Below are 21764 nucleotides of genomic sequence, written 5' to 3' on the forward strand. Positions count from 1 at the left end.
GCATCTATACTTTGCCAACGTGATGAAAAAAAAAGGAAAATGTATTAACTTCATTTATAATACAGCTTTATCTGTATTTTGGCTGAATAATTAACAGTTTTATCAGGTTATTTCTTGAAAAATGGTCATCAATCAGGTGAAGAAGAGGGAGTAAGGACAAGCTATATTTAAAGCTCTATGCTTCGCTCGGTATAACTTGCACAACAAAGTATACAAACAATCATTTTAACCTTACAAAAAGATAACAAATTCACATCCATGGCATTTAAAACACCGCCCAAACCATCTCCTTGATAAAATGTAAAATGTGTGTAAAATATATCCAAAGTATTTAAAGAAAATGCTTGCATTGATATTATAAAATCAGTATAAACAGAAACAAAATTGATTTGTAAGATTTCATACACACTGACGCTACATTGTATAAAATATATGACAACTCGTGTAGGCCGCTTGCAGATGTGCTCTCAGCTGTGGAAGTGGAAGGTGCATGCACAGCTTTACTCATAGTCTTATAAAGAGTTTAAGCACAATTTATAGCGTAATACACAGGCTAAGATGAACATCCAAGGAGTTTTCTTCTGCTTCTTCTTTTTTATATGAAGCCCTTTATCTACAGAACAGCTCCCATCACATCTGTTCCCTCGGCAGACATTCACTGCGGGCCTTGGTTTTATTCCAAAAATCTGCGTTCCAAAACAGCTCTGCAGTCCAGAGGGAAAAAAAATCCACAACAGCTTCCCCAAATGTCAGGGTTTGTCTTTCAAATTAACGTCTTTGGGAAGAAGCCGTAGCATTAAGCGATGCCTCGACCGCTTATGACAGCTTCACCATTTATAAAACAATCTTGTCCGCACAAAAACAAGTTAGTTCTCTGATGAGTCTGTTTACTCGTTAAAACAAACAAACAAAAACAAACAAAAAGTTTCCACAGTGCGCTTCAGTTAACTTTAAAGATGCTAAAGACGTGAGGCGAGGCGGAGGGATTGCCTACGCTGTGGAGTCTGAAGGACGGGCCCGTAATGGCCTGCAGCTCCGTGCCTTTGTCCAGTCGCAGGAGGCCGGACACCTGGCAGGGCTTCAGGAAGTGGAAAGGGTGCGGCCCGGCAGAGGGGGTTGTCCCGTAGCCTTCCATGCATTGCAGCTTCTGAGCCCTCAAGCCAAGGGTCACCACGTCCAGCTTCACGTACTGAGACTGCTGCTCGTTGAACAACACCTGAATGGACAGAGAAGATGATCTCTCATGAACAGGTCAGCAGAGGGAGAACTTGTTTCTGGAGTATTCATGTGAAACCCAAGCACACTGTCTCGGGATTTCATGACTTTTTCTTTCTCTTTTTTTTTTTTCCTTTTGCTTAGATTTTCTCCAGACTTCTGTCAGCCTGACAAGGAGGAAGGCCTGGATACTTGAGATTACCCAAAACCTGATACCCAGCTCTCCAAAAACATGATTCATACATCTACACTATGACTGCTCGAGCTAAATAAAGCTTGCTTCTAGCTTTGCATGCAGACTTTTTTAATTCACCCTACTATCCAACCATCCATGCATTTTCTTCCACCTATCCAATTCAGAGTCACAGGGGGGCTGGAGCCTAATTCACCAGACTAAAAGTAAGAAATGTATTTTTATAGGTGTGATGCTTTAACCTGGATCTCTGTTTTATTTAAGATGTTTTCAGCTGGATTCATCTTTCTCAGAATCGTCAGTGTTTGAACTTTGTCTTAACCATCCCATGAACCCGTTTCAGTTTACTTTAATTTCACTTTAAATTATTACCCAACCATAGTCTGAAATTGTTTTTTGAAATTAAGTTGGCAGGATAAAAATATAGAATTTTGTGAAATAATATAAAGATACCTAATCAACTTTAAAGCTGCATTTATACCTTTGGGACAAAACATTTTCATTTTGACTCTGTTTTGGTCTTTTACATAGACTGTATATAAAAGATGGATGTGCCCATCGCAAACACGAAGTATGACACAGTATGTGGTTTCAGAAGAAGTCAGGTTAAAGGGAAGTCATATAATGAAGTACTTCATTATATGACTTTGTAAAAAAAAAAAGTTAAAAAAAGATGAATTTATGTCATCAGTCACCAGCAGATGACAAAGACTTTGATTTTTTTGATTTGTTTCCTGTAAGAGTGTACTCCTCTTACTGCGAATATGGGTTTCTTAATCATTTTGTCATAAAAGGAATTAAACAGAGCTGCCCGTTCCAGGAAATAATTCACTGTCAGCGAAAACTGAATTCCCTAAAAATACATTACACAATGTCGACTTTGTTTGCTGCATTACATACTGGCTAATGCGTAACTGTAAACAGTACAAAGCCTCAGGGTTTAAAGAGTGAAGCCAATGGAGAAGTAACTTAGCTTGTGTTCTTTTTAATAGTCACCAGGGGGCGATACAGGTACAAAAATAATTCTAATCCTATATACATTTAAGGCAAAATGTCTCTTTCTTGACCTCTTTAAACACTTTCCTGTTGAGTTTATGGACTTAGTCACTCATTTGAATTAAAAACTTAAGTAAACATTTGTCATACCAAGTTCCAGAAAGGAGGATTAGCCAAGGTGTGCTTGCTGACTAACAACTTGTGAGGTATAATTCATTAGCCAGTGATTTTTGTTTTGTAACATTACTGCAAAAATATTGTTTTACAGTAGCATTATGAATTTTAAAACCTTAAGCAGAGGACATTAATACTGTGCAACCAAATTTTCTTTGAAGGGTTTATATTAAAAGTGAACAGCTAGATAGCTAGCTTAGTTAGCAAGGTATGCTAACTAAGCTAGCTAGCGCAAGCGGATCGGCTCCAGTCCAATTATGTTCTTCAGCAACCAGTGCAAATTTTGATTTAATTTTAGTCATAAGTCTAAAGTCATAGTCAGTTTTAATCGAATAAATCTCATAAAATTATAGTAAATATTAAATCTAAAGGTGATTCAGTTGATTAAAATATGAAGCGTAAAAGTGTGGCGTAGTTTGGTGTCCTACTTTTATTGACATCAAATGTGAAATGTGTCCATATGTCTGCTCTTGTCTTTGTCAAAAGCACTAACATTTTGTCACATTTTAATGAGAAACAGGGAGATTTCTGAGTTCTGTTTCCAAAAAAAAGCTGTACCGTTGCCCGAGGGCTGATCGATTGTTAGCATCTAACCACTGGATCGCTGCCAAACACGTTCTGCCTTTCTACAACTTAATTATTTGTCTTTGGATCTCATCTCTCCAGAATATTTTCATCTCGTTCCTATTCGCAGACGTAAGCATCAGTAAAATTATTTCTCTCAATGAAAAAGGTCGTTGAGAGAAATTACTTGACAATGAAATTAACACTGATGGAAAATTGAACTTTAAAAAAAAAAAAAAAAAAGATGTGGGCATCTTTTATTTACAGTTCACCAGAACCTGAGGGAAATATCTGGATCTTTACTTCATCTTTGCTTGCATATCACTGTGTACATCAGCTAGCTGCCAACTGGGAACCATTTTGATTTTGTACAGTTTATCACACACAAACAGGCAGGACTAACCTGGTGTTTTTTTCTTTTGTGTAAAGAGAAAACATGCTAACTCCACTCAGAGGCGCTCTGTCTGGGTTCAAAGCACACCACTGAGCTGCCTTTAATACTGCCCACATTCATTTGAGGCATTATTAATGGAAAAGTTGTGACTGGTTCAGCTTTAAGGTAGAGGTGCGGCTGCCAGACAGTCCCAGACTAATGCTGGGTTAGCTTAGATAAGCCCAGACTCCTTGTTTAATAGCCACACCTTGTATGCAGAGTTTGCAGCTCAAAATAAACTATCGCTCCCAGCAGAAACTCACCTGGCAAAACAGGAAGTAGACGCCTGCTTTCTCCACGGTGAAGGTGCCCTGCTCCTTGTTGTACCTCACCGCTTTACTCATATTCAGCGTCCTCTCTTCCCAGCCCTTGATCACCCCACCTTCTCCCACTGTTAGACACACGCACACACATCCCAGGTCATTCCTCTCAGAGACAAAAGATTCAAAGATCAACCTCTGTCCTTCACTCTTACCTTGCTGAGAGGAGACTTTGGTTACTGACGGAAAGCAAAAGCGATTTTGAAAGAAAAGGAAAAGGGAAAGTGAATTAAGATTTTATGAGTGCAATCGTATAGGGGTATATGATTGAAAACACTTCAGCAGATGCTACACGAGACAGCTACGAGAGATCTGCCAAGCCACTTACTCTCAAAATGAGACGCCGCTTTCCTTCCATTTCCACTCCTCCCTGCTTTCGACGTCCTCTCTGTAAAAGGGAGGCAGGAAAGGAGACTGAATGCACATAAAAATGACGTCTGTGGGGTTTTTTCTTGAAAAATTTATTTGGACAAAGCAATCATCCCCATCTCTATCTGTCTAATAACATGAAGCGTTAATTTGGTGCCATTCAGATCCAGACCTGGCTGGCTCTAACAGGGTTAGCAGATGGGTAAAGGATTTCCTTTCACGTGCTTCAATAATATTTCCTCAAACTATTATTTTCGGTCAGAAGCGCGTGCCTCCTCACCACCACACGCACACACACGTTTAGCAGCTAATCTTGGAGCCAGTTGGTCGCAGTCATGTAGAAAATACTGAATACAGAGATTGGATGGAAGGAAGGAGGCTGGAGAGATCTGATTGGAAGGAAGGGTGAAAAAAAATTAGAAAACCAATAAAACCCCTAAGATGGACAGGGGGAAAGTGACTGATAAAGCAGAAAAGGACAGGCATTAAAAGGCAAAGCTGAAGAACTAAAAGGCTAAGCAAGAAAAATGAAGTGCAGGAACAGGAGAGTCAAAGAGGGTCTTTGGCTGCAGCAAGACAGAGTGAAGCAACAGCCAGCTTCATCCAAGAACAAGCTCAGATAGCTGCAATAAATAAAGCACAGCACTGATGACCGCCTGCTCTTATTCCCCACTAAAAGTTTTTTTAGGGTTTTTTTGCCTTACAATCCAGCCGATTTCAAACACTGATACAACTCTGTGTATGAACTGTGAATTACACACTTTATGTTTCAGGATGAGACGGGCCAAACGCCCCCCACCGTCATCATTCGGGAATATTGAGCCCCTGTGAAAATAACTCACACGTGGGTGACCCTGTGGACTTTGGATTTGCTATGGCCGAGCGTAAAGCCCTCAGGCTGGCCAGATTTCCTCGACTTAAGCTGTCGGTCTTTTCAGAGGAGAACATAACAGCAGTGTCCTGCTGAAAGGCAAGACTGGAAAAAGCTGTTTGCTCTTCTTATTCCCTCGTTTTTCTTCTTTTTTTCCATTGACAGCCATGAGTTTCTGACAGTTTAATGAGATATTAGTTACTAAAACCAATAAGCTAGCACTTAGAGGATATCAATACAGATACACTGGTGAAATCTAGACTCTAATCCCCTTTAAAAAGCCCTCGTGTGGGTTCACTCTCGGGCAAAACGTGGACAATCAAGCAGTCCCGTGATGGTGACGCAAGCAGAGGCTATAAATACAGCAATGATAGGTCATCAAATATCACCGCTTTCACAACAAATCATAGCTGTGTCAGTCGTGTGTTCTGGCGGTGGGGAAAAAAATCAATTTCATTGCCCGAAAGCGTGCAACAAGGCCCCCAGCGCCCGCGCCAGCTGCTTTTTTTCTGGGACTCGAGGCCGCTCTGGTCAGACCTGTAATTTCTGAAACAGTCTTCCAGCTGCCTACTTTTTCCTGTGTCAACTTTTAGCAGCGGGTAGTGCCTGCGGCCCGCGAGACCTGACCAAAGTGGCATGTGGGGCCAAGACTGGCCAGCGCTCTGCGTTAAATGTTCTTCCTAAAAAAACAACAGTTGGTAAGGAGACTGTGTCTGTGGCAATTTGGAGAGCTGAAAGGACAGGACGTCTTATACATGCCGGTGGTGCTGCAGTGCAAGAAAAATGTCAGGCTTTGGCAGGCTTTTGAGACGCAGTACCATCTAGATTTGGGCGGATTGGGCCTAATATCGATAGTATCGATACAAATGCTGGTATTGGCGCGATAGGATCGCATTAATGTCCTACTAAGTTCAGTGTGTAGCCAACTGAATTGTGTTAAATAATTTTATTGGAAAAGGAAAAATATCAAACATCTACTGTGAAAAATGGCCTAACGTCTGTTTTAATTACAGACTTCGGCACATTTAAACAACAGAAGTTAATGTGCTTTAGAGATGGACACATTTAGACTCCAGGTCCTTAAAAAATCACTTTCAAAATACATGAAAAGATGAAAGGTGTGTTTTCTCTTAGTAACTACTCATCACTAACCATTTAAATGTGTTAGGAATTAGCAAATTGATGATTCATCTCATAAATCTGCTACATAAGCTGCCTTTAGAGGTTAAAAGTATTGCTGAAACACTGGCCATGAATTTACTTGGTATGGGATCGATACCAAATTAGCAGTATATCACAGCACTAGTACCATCTCTCTTCACTCGATGCCCCACCAGCAGCTCTCTCTTCTCCAGGATCAGCTGAACAATGGCCTTCCTCTGTTTGTTGACCTGTTGAAACACACAGAAAAAACCAAGCTATTAACAAACGGCCAGTTATTTTTCTCATAACTTTTTTTTTCTGGCACAGAACCCACTCACGGCCACAGACAGCCTTTATTTCCTGCCAGCCACATAAGCAGCAGACTGTCTCTGGCAGTATCCTGCCCCCTTTGCTGCCATTCTAGCTGTAAATCTACCACTTCCTCAGCGACTGGTTGCGACACCTAATGCATGTTTTCAGCACTTCGAATTCTTCACATGTCATTTTTTTTCCGCAAAAAAGAAATTGATTTTGTCAAGCCAGACAGGATTTAAACCCTCAACTGGAAGGTGGCTGGGGGGGAGACTCCACTGGGTGACCGAAGGAGGCCTAAATCGAGTAAGAGGAGAAGCTGCTCCAGAGGAGGGGGGAAGAAGTATGTTTAAATTTACTGCTACTGTGGAAAAGCAGGCCGAGAGAGCTGCAGTGCACCCTCCAGACGTTCACTCACTGGGCTCTCATCAGAAGTTGGCTAACGGCAAATGGACAGAACAGGGGCCCCCTTGGGGAGGGCTCCAGCAACACTCCACGTGTCCAATTTTGGGGGGTATTTGTGTTATGTGCAGGTTTCTTGCCCCCCCCCCCCCCTCTCTTTCTCCTGATATAAAATCCATTGCAATCTGGTTTTGTGAAATACACTGAACTCAAAAACAGAAAAAAAAAAACAAGAAGAATTTCCATTCTGGCTCCTTTAGGAAATTTATTTGTCTTGTGATGCAATCTAGTGTCGGATATTTGCTGCAAGTGCAAAACAGAAAAAGAAGGAGAGTGGAAAAAAGTTTAGGAAAGCTGCACTTTGCAGGAGATTTAGAAGCGTTTGCTTGTGCGGGCTGAAAATGATTTACACTTGCCACGCTTTATCGTGCAGCCCGTTTCACGCCTCGAGTCCCCGGCAGACTCGAGGCAGTGGGGTGAGCGGGCATACGCCAAATAGCTGAGGCTTTCCAGTAAAATTAGATTAAAAAAAAAAAGGAGCACAACTGGCACCAGAGTAATTAATCATGATCCCCCACCCGGGGAGAATGGGGGTGGAGGTGGTTAACAGGGGGAGGCGGACACAAAAACAAGCAACAACTCGGCACAATTTGACTGCGTTTATTGCCGAGTAATAAAAGTGCCAAGCAGAGAAATGGTGCGAGAGAATAAGTAGTCTACGTGCGAGGGGCGAGAGAAAAGGGGGAGGGTGAAGTGTGGATTTGTCCATATGCCCCCAGCCAAGATTCCCGTAACCGCAGCCACAAAAGAAGTTACATAAGAAACACTTGATGGTCTTTCAAAAAAAAAAGTTGCAGGAGAGTAAATATTATTGTTGGTGCAAAAACGGAGAGGGGCTGTCTGCACGCTCGAATTATTAAGGTCTTTTTCTAAAGTATGACACAAACCTGCTCGAGTCGGTCCTGCAGGATCTTGAAGGACTGAGACAGGTCCCGCGTCTGTCGCAAAGTCCACGCCGTAAACAGCGCGCTGCATGCGGCCAGAGACAGAGCCACCAGGGCCAGAGAAGCCCAGACGACCCGCAGCCTGCGTACTCGTCTCCTCTGCAGAATCCGATGCATATTGGTGCAGACTGCGCTGCTAATCACCGCCGCAGACCATCCGAAATCCCCCGCTTCAACTCCATTCCAGCAGAGCATGAAGTCCCTCCAAATGCATTTCAGTCCAAATGTCCAGTCTGGCAATAAGAGGACAGGCTGTGACCGCTCTGTAGGATCTGCTCTTTAACTTTTAGCTTTATCTGACAGATGAGTTTGAAAGCAAAGCAGCAAAAACATCTGATCAAATCACGGCCACCATCCTCCGTGTGTGCAGGCCGTCTCCAAATACAAGAAAACTGTGCAACTGGCGCACATCAACTGTTGCATCCTTCTCCTTGTGATTCGTTGACTCAGCTCTCTTGTCTTCCCTTTAAACGGCGTGCTGGGGGGTCAGTCTATTAGACAGACAGACCGAGCACACATGAATGTACACACACGCGCTGAGAGAGACGCACACACACGCAGCCACACACTCTCTGCTGGAGGCGAACTTTGCCTGCGCCCTGAATTTTTGATACCAGCTGGCAGCCGCCGTGAAAATCGACGAGGGGAGCGCACGGAAAGCTTTACGCGAGGCTTCCGCTGCTTGTCAAATCACTCTCATCAACTCCAAATATGTGCCATTCATGTCCGCGACAGTGCCGTGTGCAACCACACGGTGGCTGTATAGACTCACGATCTGCACGCTGCACGTTTGGTTTCCACTGTGCCATCAACAGGTGAGCCAGAGAGCAAAGTTTTCATTCATAATTGAATTTATAAAAAGAAAAGGAAAAAAAGATAAACCGTTCCAGGGAACAAAAGGACAGTGGGTTCAAACAGGAGTACCAGCTCCTTCTATACAAAGCACAGAGGTTCTTATCTTCAGAGAATTTCACGTGGTGACACTGTGTCCTGACCACTAGATCTCTGCAACTCCTAAAATATTTTCTGGAGAGCGCGTTGAATCATTTTAAACAAGCACGCTGCTGAAGCCACATTTACAAAATGACGCTGTTCATTAAAATAGCAGGGGTATGAGGCGCTTTTCAGAGCTCTAGTGCCTTTTTACGAGGCCCCACACAGCAGGCACCATATCAAACAGTAAATTAAAATCAAACTTGAATTTAAAAGTAGCCCGAGGAGTCACGCTGATGCTTTTCTTAAAGAAGAACAAACCTTTCATTGCTCACATACTGTCTTCTTCTTCTTTCCAGCCTTTGTTGGACAGCACTGCTGGCACCTCACCTGCCGATCTGAACGTCTAACGCACGCACACGTATGTGAGAATGAGCATCCTTGTGCACATTTGTGTGAAAATGAAGGGTTATGGTTAAAATAACTTCCTGCCCAAAAAGATTAGAATAAATCTACAGTTTTCCAGTGAACATATAGGTGAACACAGAGACTTTTGGAATAACATGCTCTGGGCAGCCCAATGAAAGACAGAGCTGTTTGGCCACAGGAGCAGTAGACTTGTTTGGACCCAATGTGGCTTTTCAGGAGAAGAACCATCTGTAAAGTATAGCGGTGGAAATGTTTTTATTTGGGGTTTCTTGCTTCAAACTTTGGTGAGTTTGCAGTCATTGATTCAGAGTGAATGTTGATCAGGAGCACGCAGCAAATCCGCAAAGGCCCACTTGCAGGAATGGAAGAAAACCCTTAAATGTACTGCACGGAAGGACGGTCTAACATTTCAGCAAGCAGATGCCAAGCGCTGTGGACGATTATGCAAATGTTACATCTATTGATAAATATATATTTTTTTGTTTGCATCCTAGTATATCACGTTTATTTGCAGGCACTGTATCGAAGAAGATGAAATGTTGAATATGATTCAAAAACATGGAACGTCTCCATTTCACAAGTGTATGTATCAGAGTCATGTGATGAACTGTCCAGAGTGTACCCCGCCTTATGACAGCTACTGTGGATGGGATGCGTGGGAGAGTCACCAAACAGGGACTGAGAAATACCCCTGCTTAGCACTACTCATGGTTAAAACTCCACAGAAATGTGACTCGTCCTCACATGGCGAATAGAACAATGTGAGCTGCAGCGCCTTGAGGCAGTTAAATTGAATAACTACCAGTGGACTTTTCTGTTTTAGCTTTTCATGGCTTATTAGCAGCAGGTACTTGTACTTTGATCTGTGCATGTCCTGTTAAATATAGCAGAGGTCTGTATATTTATGTGGAGGCTAAAGTATTCAAAACTGTGTAAAAAGTCAAAGACAGAGTTTGGTCGCTTGCAGCGATCTTGAAAGTCAACATTTGTTACAACATCTTTATTCTTCAACACAGTCTGAACTCTGTTCTCTGTCAAGATGATCCCACACTGCTTCTATGATGTTGACGTCTGGCTCTGGGGAGGCCAATCCATGGCTGATAGTGTCCCACTGTGTGTTTTATTGCTTTGGCAGTATGTTTGGGTCATGCTCAGATGCTTTCCAGTATTGCATGGTGGATAAAAATCTAAATGTACCTCATAACTGTATCTTTTTCATGAGCTGTTTTTAAGGCCACACTGCACACCGTGCAGAGATGTGCTAAGTTTTTGGCTAATGGCTCTTTGGGAATCGGCATGTTATTTTGTGTCTGTCGAACTTTGTTATCCTTGATATTTTTCATAGATTCAGCTAAAGAAATGGGAACAAATTATGTGTTTTTGTGCCTAAAAGTACAATTTAAAATTGGTTCTTTGCTAAGTTGTCTGTTTGGTGTTGACACAGCAGTGGTTCGTCCCTTCAGTCCCTGAGTTAAAGAGCCTTTTTTTAGTCTTGACTGATTTATATGTTTGTCTTGTGGCTTAACAAACAAACCAAACATTTCTCTGATGATGACCAAATACAAGGACTGGACTGAAAATGAGTGAAAAAGCAGCCAAAGAAGAACATTGAAAGAGCTTCAAAAAGCCTGGAGAACTATTCCTCAAGAGCACTTCAAAGAATGTCTGCAAAGCCTGGCTGCTCGGAAGTAAAACACAAAGAAATCAGGACTAAATCAAGACTTTTGCATAGTATGTATTGAGCATAGTTGGAGAAAAAATGACACCAAACTGGGATTTTTAAAAATGGGTGATGTCAGTACGCCCCCTATTGGCTAAATTGAGCTGCATTAAAGTTTTAGCTCTGGATAGCACAGCTCATCTACTTTGTAGTAATATTAAATCTATATGTCTGATGTTAATAAAAGAAAGACAAACAGACTAAAGAAGAAATGCGCAGCTACACATGCACGTCACCTTGAATTCTGACAGATTTTATTACTCTAATCAAACCAACAGGTGGACAGTTTCTGGTTTTCAAGACAGTCACAGCATGAAACCACTGACTCTCGTACATGTTGAGTGTTTTATTCATTGTTTGTTTTTACACACAGCAAATGACCCAAAATTCAAGCATCTACCTTTTGTGGCAATTTCATGGCTTCGAATATCAGATGAAAAACTTATGGATCCATTTTTGGTGATTTTCTTTTCAGTGTTTTGACTTCAGCTGAGGAATTTACTGCTCCTCTGTGAGCCGAGGGAATTTATGCACCTCATGAAGCTCTTTTTTAAAAACTCAGCGGATGAAGTCGAAAATGCCCCGAAAAGCCTTAATTCACAAGGTTTCCACACAACTTTTATTTTCGGTAATTTCACAGACGACATTGGAAATATGAGGACATTAAAGACACCGACCTCACCGGGAACACTGATATGAGCGCTTATGGTACACTGGATAACACGGCCGCACAGCCGTGGAAATGAGAATGCGTCACGATTGCCTCCTCTGCTATTACACAGTGTTGTAATCACACACACACATTCAACACACTGAAAACTGAGGAAACATTTTAAAAAATATTAAACTGGTGAGCTGCTGCTCTCTGTTTTATGCACAAAGCGTCTCTTCTGAGATTTACTGCAGTCGTGACTGACAGGAACACGGGCTGAACTTTGATTTTGAAGTGCTTTGGGAAATCCATGTTGGGAAAACAGTTTGAGACCGAATAATTTATAGCACTTGGTCTGAAATTCTGATGGGAAGCTGCAGATAAGACATAATGATCCCCTCGTGATCCCTTGGACTCTGTGTGGATTTTTGTGGAAATGCACTTTGTAGCAGCACAAAGATTTACTTTGCAAAACTGAGCTAGGCTGCAGATTTTGCACATTAGACATGCAATATTTCGATGTCCCAAAGATGGATAGCGAACTAACTAAATAAAATAAAATACCATGCATTCCAGAGTGAATTACTTTGTAAATGCAAATTGCAAAAAGTAACAAAGAACGGTCAGCGGTTTCTACTTGTTTAGAAAGAAAGAAAACAAACCAAATATAACCCCCAGCTCAGCCTGTTTTCATTAAAGTGCTGGAAAGAAGCCCTCTCTGAGAGAAAAAAAATTGAGACTGAATATAAAACAGAAGTGCAGACCAGAATTACGCCGCTTTCATTTTAGCGAGACAGGTTCAAAGACGTGCACTGAGCCCAGTCCAAGATTTTCTCTTAGTTTTCAAATACGACCAGATGGATTGTTTTTGTTTGACTCGAGGCTTCGTCCAGGTCTTTGAAACCAGTCCCGCACGTCTGGCTGCAAAGATGGAGGTTTTAGTCTGAGTCCAGCTGATTCCTTTAGTGTACACTCTCATCACAAGACCTCAATACACATAAACAGCTAGAAAAAAGAAGAAAACAGTGCAAATACCAACGCTGTGCTTCACAACAGCTTCGCAGCGCTCCTCATCTGGAAGACGAGAGGCAGAGGTGACTGACTCTTTGGTTGCTGTCGTTAGAGTAAATTTAAAGGGATACGATACAAAAAACCTTTAAAACAGTCGTACACTGAACATATGTCTTAGTGTTGCGATGCATAAGATTTTTGAGGATCTTTGTGCAAAAAAACCCCAACAAAATTCAGATCATATCTTATACCTTAGGTCACAAGTTGTCTAAAATGTCACTACATACACATGTATCACACCCTGTTGTCTAAATGTTTCATCATTTATCACACAATTCTTAACACGTCACACAAACACAAAACAGCTTCAGTGTCTCTGTATTGTACTTTTTAAATGTATTGCACGCATTTCTTCCCCATTCCAACACTTGACACTGCATATTCTTTTCAACATAAAAGTAAATGACCATTGGCTAAATCCCTGCCCGGCATAGTGATTGTCCAGTTTCTCCACAGTGCAGAGACAGAGTTGTTCCAGTGCTCGTCAACAGGTACCGGAGAAGACCAGAGAGCCTCACGTTTCACAAGTTTATAGTGAAATTCAGGCATTGTGTCATTATTCTATAGGCACTAACTGTGCAAAACATCATCTGAAGTATGTGTAATATTGGTGTAAATCAGACAATTAATTTTATGTTATTCATATATGGTGGGGGAACTAAATATTTGATCCCCTGCTGAATTGTAAGTTTGCTCCCTTCCAAAGAAATTAATAGTCTCTTTGATGGTAGTTTCATTTTAATGGAGAGAGACAAAATATCACCCAAACATCCATCTGCTGCTTGAAGATTGTCTAGGCCAGTGTTTCCCAACCACTGTGCCGCGGCACATAGGTATGCGTGCTGTGGAAAATTATCTGGTTCCACCTGATTAGTACTCTAAGCGATCAGCCTGAGTAACAGGCAGAACAATTACATTGTCTTCCACTAGAGGGCAGTACAACTACCTGCTCTAATTAAATGGGTTGCCAACTGCCAGTAAAACAGAAGAAGACGAAGAAGAAATTACATAATCCGGTTGTTCAGTGATGACACGACGAATCCTACTTCCGGGCCTAAAGTAGTCTGCGTTTAATATGGCTTTTGTGTTGTTAACATGTTTAATGTTTTGTATTTTCTTCTATTTAATCTCAAAAAGCTCCTAAAACAGTCAGTGATCACTGTTGACCTCCCTCGGCTTTTATTACCGCTAATCATTTATTTAAGCTCAGTTTTTAAAACCTTAGGATGTAACTACAGCCCAGCCCATGCAGGAGTATATGAATGGCTAACCTCGTATTATGGATGGATTATCTCAGTTGTTCTCCTGGCTGAAGTTTGGTCCTTTTACAGCATCCTGCCATGCGACTACATTTGTTCCTGACCACCGAGAACACTCACGTTAACTTTTATCGAGTGGAAAAAAAGTTAGCTTGTTTATATTATGCTAACATAGCTGTGTCGCTAGCGGTCACGTAGCACATCATTATATACCAGCTAGCCCAACTTCAGTAACCCTACAAACGTCACTGCTGTTTAGTTTTCTGTCTTCATTTATGCTGGAAGTGATAGCAGAGCTGTACGTTTTAATTTGTTTCCAAAACCCCGCAGTCCGGACATGCTATATTGTATTTAGATAGAAGCTAGCAAGCTAACTTCTAACTCCGTTAAATGTCATTCCGTTTTCATGGATGCCTGGATGCTAAACTCAATTGTTACACCTGGTAGAGCAGAACGCTGATCATTTTATTAAAGATGAAAGACTTTAGACAGTTTTTCAACTCTCAGTAATGCCATAGTGATCGTTTGATATATGGACCTGCAGCGGAGTTTAGGCCCAGACACGGCTAGTGACGTCAGACTGAACAACCGGATAGTCATGCTGTGAGACCACGCAGCGCGCAATAGCAATAGATAAATATCTGAAAAGAAAAAGTAGTCAGTTTGATCTGGGTCCTGGAGAAGATTCCGGCCCTTGCAGTGGTCAAAAAAAAAGAAAGAGGTATACTGGGGACAAATGAGCCAATTCCACTATACCTGGTGTGCATGGGAAAATGATCAATATGCTCTTCGTGACATTTTTGTTTGGTAGCGTTTGCTGTGCTTTTTCTAATGTGAAATATGTGCTGTGGCTCCAAAAGGTTGGGAAACACTGGTCTTTTATCTTTGTGGGTTTTGGGGTTTTTTGCTGGAAGACCCATCCATGACTCATTTCAGTGTTCTGACTCAGAGAACAAAGTTCTTGTCCAAGATTTCATGGTACAGTGAAGTGGTCCTGTACCTTTAGCTGTAGCATGTTTCCACCTCCGTGCTTGACTGTGGGGATGGTGGTGTTTGGGTCATACTCAGCATTTCTCTTCCTCCAAACATGGCAGGTTGAGTTGATTTTCTTTCTCCCAAGCTTTCACTGAATCATTCAGCTGACAAACTTAAGTCAGGCCTTCTTGAAAAGAAGAACTTTACAAGTGTTGTAAGATTTCAGTCCATTAGAGAGTAGTGTGTTAGCAATGGTGTTTTTGGTGACTGTGGTCCCAACTGCCTTCAGATCTTTAATAGTGCACTGGTCTACCACCTGTCTCATGATTATCCTCAGCTCATGAGGCAAGACCTTGCATGGAGATCTAGGCTGAGGCTGACTGATGGTTCTTTTATGTCTTCTATCTGTGATGGTCCTGTAGCCCATCCCATTCCTGTGCAAGCTTACAATCTTGTTCCTGACATTGACTTTGACAGATCTTTGTTCTTGTCCATGGTGGTGGAGAGACTGAAATGTGGAATCATTAATTCATTGGTTGACTGTAATCCGTGTGCCACACACAGCCAATCTGTGGGAGCCAGAATTCTGGCTGGGTTGTAGGGGATCAAATACTTATTTCAGTCAATGAAAATATGCAATTCCGTTTAGAACTCTTATGTGATATGTATTCTGTCTCTCTCCATTAAAATGACAGGTATTTTAAAAGTTATATCTCTTAAATATTATACTGTGGTAGGGGTGTGTTTCTACCAACTTTAAGTGATCCGTAAAGTAAAGGCTAGTTACCAACATGTAGGTGACGTTTGCTGCATAAAAATGGTGAAAAATGTTATAGTTAATATGCAACACATTGCTAAATGGCTTTAAAGTTAGAATGTTAAGGAAGGCAGGGATTAGCAAACAGTCAATAAAAATCAGCTTGTCAAGTTTTGGAAAGAGGCCACTGAGTGGTGCTCCATCCCTGCAGTGTGTGGCCTGACCTCATGGCTGCAAAGGTCACGAAAGGTCATGAGGGTTGGGTTAAGGTTGAGCCAGGTGCTCCAGCGCCTCCCCCTCGCAGCGCATGCAGTGGTAGCCCATGGAAGCAGTGATATCGAAGCTGCCCTGGCTGAGGTAAAAGTCCATCGATGGTTTGTTCCAGTCCAGGACGGTGAAATTGAGCTGGTGGCAACCAGCAGCCAGAGCCAGCTACAGGAGAGCAAAAACAAGAAGGAAGACAGGAATGACTGCTGTAGATGTAGCATGGAAGCTGTTTCTGCATGCTGCCTCTGAGACACTGTTCAGCATATTTTCCTGCAAATACTGAAAACAGGAAAATGCTCAAGGTTTACCTTCTCCATTATTCACGTTTCACTCACCTGTGCCACCTTGCTCATTAGTGCTTTACCGACACCTTTCCCTGAAAGACAGATCATGTGCATTACTTGAGATTTCCTGCAAATATAAGGACACAGTGATGATGAGACATCTTCTCAGAGGCTGTACTGTACCTCTGAACTCAGGCATCACATACAGGTCCTCCATATAAATGGCTCTGCCTGACCAGGAGCTGTAGGAATAGAAGTAAAGTGCATAGCCGATCTTTGTGTGCCCTGAAAGAAGAAAACAGTTTGAGCATGTAAAAATAACCGTTATTTAGAAGAAGCAAAATTCAGTATTCATGAAATTTGTGTATTCGTTTTGGTGCTCCTTCCCACTGAGTGAATGACTCTGAACATTTAGCACAGTGATTATTAACAGCATAATGCTTTACATTACACTGTAAACACATAAATATGTATCATTTCCCTCACATCAGTGAAAAAAGTGATATGAGTCGTGGTGCTGCTCACAGTTAATGTGCAACAATCTTTATAAATGAAACCTCACATTTCCCAGTGGTGAGGCTGGTTAGGTCATTTTAACCACTATTACTTCTCTTTTTTGTTTTTGGTTCCTTGGAGGCAGCTCAAAGCAGCACTGATGAGAGCGGAGCACAACTTTAATGAGACCCAAGACATAAGTAGCTACTTCTCAGTATAGCCTCTGATAGTTGAAGCCTTCAGATAGTGGACAGCGGTGACTGTGTGGAAAAAGGCCCGTGTCATGGAAGGAAAAAGCACAGCTGGGCAGCAGAGCGTATAATGTTCTAATTACTGCATTCTTAGGAAAAGCACTTCAACTTTGTTATGTAAGAAGTGTTTAAGGAGGGAGGGTACATGTGCTGTGTGCTGCTACATTAGGTAACATGAGTAATAAATATGCAGGATGATGTAAATGAACGCTATATGGCAATTAATGTTTGTGTTAAGTGTAGCTACCGTTTTCCAGTTAGTGCGACACAAGTAATTATACAAAAATATATAAAATGTTAAACTTGTTTAGCTTTTTGTATCTTATAGTGCTGAAGTCTTGCTATTGAGTCTACAGTTAGCTTGGTTTTTGACCTTTTGGCTTTACTTGATATACCTCAACAGTTCACTCCTGCGTTTTCCTTTTTGTTTCTCCTGCTCGCTCTCTCCGTTGGTAAGGTTCTGTTACTGTTAGCGGGTCGTCACCCATCAGTTTTAAGTTTGTGTCAGTAACCGGGTTACAGCTGTTAGACAGTAGATCGCAACAGTGTGTGAGAAAACTGGGCGTAACATGATCACCTTCTTTGGTTTTGTGCTGTTCTGGCACCTCAGCGATGATCCCGTGAAAGAACGGGTTCTTGGAAAAGCCATCCTGCTCCAAGTCTGAAAAGAAATTATAGATACTGTTACACGGTGTTTTCACAAGGGGAAATTCAGTTTGCATTTAACAGTTTGAGGCTTTTTATCAAAATGTAATCTTAGCTAAGAGAGAGCTTTAAAACCAGTTCTTGACCTTTTGTTGGAAAATACAGTGCAATGGTTTTTCCTCAAAGGTCCATAGTTCCTAATTTTAGAATGAAGCTTCCTGGGAAAAGCTGTTACCTGGTGGTAGAAACAAATGGCTCACAGACAAATACTTTATTATAGTGTGATAAAATCTACTGGGCTTAGATAAATATAACTGAACACCAAACTATACTTGATACAGAAACTTTATTTTTTGGTTAGAAGAGTTTTTCATCTGGACGATAAAGTCCACATTACATACTCTGTGTATTTATTCTCATTGCACTTCCTTTGGTAGTTTTCACATCCACAACTGAGTTCCCCTGAAGCAGCTGAAATCTGCATTAATCAAAATGTCTTTTTTTATTGGCTTATTTGTTACACTGTTGACTTTACAGCTGCAGAAGAAGATTGTTTACTATTTTTTAAATAAATAATAACATTGATTTTTTCCAACATTTACACTGCTTGATATGTCCAACTAACTTTTATAAGGCCAAGAACACAATTTGAACCTCTATTTGAAGAGAGCGAGAAATGAGAGTCAAAGTTTGTAACCAATCAGAGAGAGTTGAGAGATTTGATTAACCAATCAATTAACCAAAAAAGCAGGAATGGTTTGACAGCTGGAGACCACTGATATTTTTCCCTCCTCATGTTTTCTGACTATTTTTTCACTAGTTTTTCCTTTGGCTAGGGTCAGTGTCACTACAGGTAGCATGAGGCGATACCTGGTCCCTACAAAGGTGGCACAAGTAGTCCCAACTCCTCCAGGATGGCACATCAATATATGTCATTGCCAGAAGGTTTGCTGTGTCTCCCAACACAGTCTCAAGAGCATGGACTCCAAGAGACAGGCGGTTACTCTAGCAGAGCTAAAGAGGGCCATAGAAGGCCCTTAACCCATCAGTAGGACCAGGAACTGCTCCTTTGTGCAAAGTGGAACAGGATGCCAGAGCAGCACAATGACCTTTAGCAGGTAATCGATGTGAATGTTTCTCACCAAACAATCACAAACAGACTTCACAAGGAAGGCTTGAGGGTTCAATGGCCTCTATTTGGCATTGGCCATAGAATACCAGTATTGGCAGGTCCACCACTCGCACCTTGTGCTTTTCCCAGATGAGAGCAGGTTCACCCTGAGCACATGTGACAGATGTGAAAGAGTCTGCTGAAGCTGAGGAGAATGTTCTTCTGCCTGTAACATTGTTCAGTGTGACTGGCTTGGTTTGGTTGTGGTCAGTGCTCATCTCAGGGGCTATAGCCAAGGGGGGACACATAGACCTCTACAGGCTCGGCAGCTGACAACTTATGTGTTTAATTCAGGAGCACTTCTCTGACTAAAGATAGCTAACTGACAACAACTAACTGCAAACGAGAGGAAAGTTGAACCTGAGGAATGAACAGAAGTAATTCTAAAAGACAGAAAACATTTTCCTGCATTCTCAAATTATGTCATATGTTGCTGTGTAGCTGGCAAGATTAGGACTCAGAAGTGACACTGAACTCAAAATTTAGGTTTATTGCTGGATTCACAGGGATCAAAAATACAAAAGAACTCAAACTAAGCAGATACTAGGATGCTAGTTTACTAACTAGGAAACTACCCAGAAGACACTGAACGTACGGGACATACAGCAAGAGGGAATGAGGGACGAGGTGACAAAGGGCAGAGTGATGGAGTGGAGACACCTGTGGAACACAGCTGAACAGAATCCATCTAAAGAACCAAAGGAAGTGAAACTGAACAGGATGAGAGATTGACAAAATGAGACAGGAAACATAAACACAGAGACAGAAACCCAGACTCAAGGCATAATGACTTGCCGCAGAAAAGCAAACAAACACAGAGACATGACCGACTAAGGAGACAAGACTCATTTGAGGCAACTAACAGGGAGACTAGACAACCGCAGAGACGGAGCACAAACATAGTGTAGACAGACATGGAGACATGACTAGAGAACAGACAGGGACCACAAATGATGATAACCCAATAATGCAAAGCCCAGAAGACAACTAAAATATAAACAAACTACAAAGGATATAATAAAATACTCAAGGAAGACTACTAATCATAGTAATATACAAAAGGAGCCAGACTAAATACAGACACAAAAACCTTTAGAGGAACACAAAGCCCTGAGCCCATGGCCCGGGGACTCTGACACATTAATATGATGGATGCTTTGTTTATGGTGTTTACACTTGTTTGTGATGCTCTGTGATATATTCACTATTGCTTTGTGATAACCTTATTGATGTTGGTTTTAAATGAAAAGAAGCTTCAACATGTTTAGTTTAAAATACCCTGTGGCTCTTGCTTCTCAGTAAGTCTCTTTCTCTCTTCTACAATCTCAGACTGTGGTCCAACTTACATTTTGATGTTCTGCAAATATTAAATGAGCAATGTTGGTAAATGGACTGGTTCTTACTTCTACTCTAACTGAACACTCAAAGCACTTTTATACAACTTGCCTCATTCACCCATTCATACAAGCACTGCTTTTCTATGTAAGTGCTTTCTGCAGCATTCACACTGCATCAGAGAGCAACTGATTAGCATGCAGACTGGAGCAGGTGGGGATTGAACCAGCAACCTTACGATTAGTAGATGACCTACTCTGCTTCTTGAGCCACAGTCGCCCCATTTTTGAATAAAAAGTTCTTTTGACTTTTTGTGTTGTAAAGTTCCCAAAGACTGAGTCTTGAAGTTCCCCTTTTCAGGCATTTATAAATCCTTTGTAAAGTATAGATGGTCCTCACAACAGATGTGGTGACACAAAATACTGAACTAATGACAACTGCCTGAATTAAACATGGATTAAAATCTGACATAAGTAGTTATAAAAGCTCCATTAACACACTCACAAATCTGTATGTGTATAAAGCTGCTTTTAAAAACTTTAATTAATTTACCCAGACTTTCTAAATGATACCAAAACAAATAACGTGGTTTTACTCGATGTAATAATTTATTTGTGATTAAAGATATTATATATGTGCCTATAAAGCAAGACCAAACATTTATGTCCAAGTTTATAAATTACATTATAATAACCACACACTCTTAATCATTATTAAGCATTACGGATAAAATCAAGGCAAAAACTTGAGACATCGCTACATACATTACCTTTCTGGGTCACTTTCACATGCTCTGCCAGTTTCTCATACTCTGCCAGTTCCTGGACATAAACAAAAATAGCATCAGCTGCCATCATTTATTAGGACATCCCAGACATCAGTGTTGCTCAGCTGGTAGTAAACATGTCATTTACAGGCAGTTTATTAGCCTGAAACTAACGAGCAGGACGAGCACAGTTCATCCGATAATATCTCACTAATCTAATAATAACAGCAACACCGTGTTTATGAAAAGCCCTGCTGACGTAAGCCACTACAGGCTACTTAACAATGTCCTCGGAGTCATACACACAGCTGGACCGCACGCGCGCACGTGCACGTGTCCGCTCACCATGATCATCCGCGCGATGTCCTTGCAGTCGTCCAGGTTGGCCGCGCGGATGGAGAAGTCCATGTCGAGTGGATGTGATGCGGTGATGCTCACAGTGCTGCTCCGGCCTGTCGGAGCACGGATGACGAGCACTTGGAGAAGTACCCAGCTCTTCGTCTAGCCTGGACCAGCACGCCACAGCCTCTCCACGGAGGATGGAAACTGAATAAAGAGCGCCCTCCTCCAGGTAGGAGGTGACAGGGGAGTGAGTCAGCTCCTCTTGCGGACTGGAAAGTGCACCCGAGGATTAGAGGACGTCCATTAACAGGCTTTAGCTGCAGTCGTTTAAGAGATTGCTTCCGGATGCTTTCAAGAGCAGCATCCTTTTCGCTTTATTGGTGTTCCTCTGCCTCCTGCAGGGGCCAGAGGGATCC

At 41.7% G+C, this 21764-nt stretch overlaps 2 protein-coding genes across 2 annotated transcripts; both read right to left on the reverse strand.

Annotated features, from left to right (window-relative positions):
- Positions 1-44: 44 nt before the first annotated feature.
- On the reverse strand, positions 45-8731 carry tnfsf12 (TNF superfamily member 12). The gene is made up of 6 exons (XM_004562675.5): positions 7940-8731; positions 6445-6526; positions 4224-4283; positions 4051-4074; positions 3839-3966; positions 45-1216 (listed from the first exon to the last, which is right to left on the reverse strand). Exons 1-6 carry the CDS (start codon positions 8189-8191, stop codon positions 941-943), a joined length of 822 nt encoding a protein of 273 aa, XP_004562732.1. The 5' UTR covers positions 8192-8731; the 3' UTR covers positions 45-940.
- Positions 8732-11310: 2579 nt separating this feature from the next.
- sat2a.1 (spermidine/spermine N1-acetyltransferase family member 2a, tandem duplicate 1) lies at positions 11311-21720 on the reverse strand. Its single transcript, XM_004562676.4, has 6 exons — positions 21352-21720; positions 21010-21061; positions 17667-17750; positions 16527-16628; positions 16395-16435; positions 11311-16224 (listed from the first exon to the last, which is right to left on the reverse strand). The coding sequence occupies exons 1-6, from the start codon at positions 21412-21414 to the stop codon at positions 16057-16059; spliced, it is 510 nt and encodes a 169-aa protein (XP_004562733.1). The 5' UTR covers positions 21415-21720; the 3' UTR covers positions 11311-16056.
- Between the last annotated feature and the right edge of the window lie 44 nt (positions 21721-21764).

This window comes from Maylandia zebra, linkage group LG3 (assembly GCF_041146795.1).
Source record: "Maylandia zebra isolate NMK-2024a linkage group LG3, Mzebra_GT3a, whole genome shotgun sequence".
In the NCBI taxonomy this organism is placed as follows: Eukaryota; Metazoa; Chordata; class Actinopteri; order Cichliformes; family Cichlidae; genus Maylandia; species Maylandia zebra.

Bases quoted from the DNA above. Each gene is read 5' to 3' on its own strand.
- tnfsf12 (XM_004562675.5), bottom strand. From the start codon at position 8,191: ATGCTCTGCTGGAATGGAGTTGAAGCGGGGGATTTCGGATGGTCTGCG. The intron at 6,527-7,939 runs GTTTGTGTCATA...GTGTTTCAACAG, and splicing joins TGCAGGACCGACTCGAGCAG to GTCAACAAACAGAGGAAGGC. The intron at 3,967-4,050 runs GTAAGAGTGAAG...TGTGTCTAACAG, and splicing joins CAAAGTCTCCTCTCAGCAAG to TGGGAGAAGGTGGGGTGATC.
- sat2a.1 (XM_004562676.4), bottom strand. From the start codon at position 21,414: ATGGACTTCTCCATCCGCGCGGCCAACCTGGACGACTGCAAGGACATC. The intron at 17,751-21,009 runs GTAATGTATGTA...ATTTCTTTTCAG, and splicing joins TGTGAAAGTGACCCAGAAAG to ACTTGGAGCAGGATGGCTTT. The intron at 16,225-16,394 runs GTGAGTGAAACG...GCTCTCCTGTAG, and splicing joins TAATGAGCAAGGTGGCACAG to CTGGCTCTGGCTGCTGGTTG.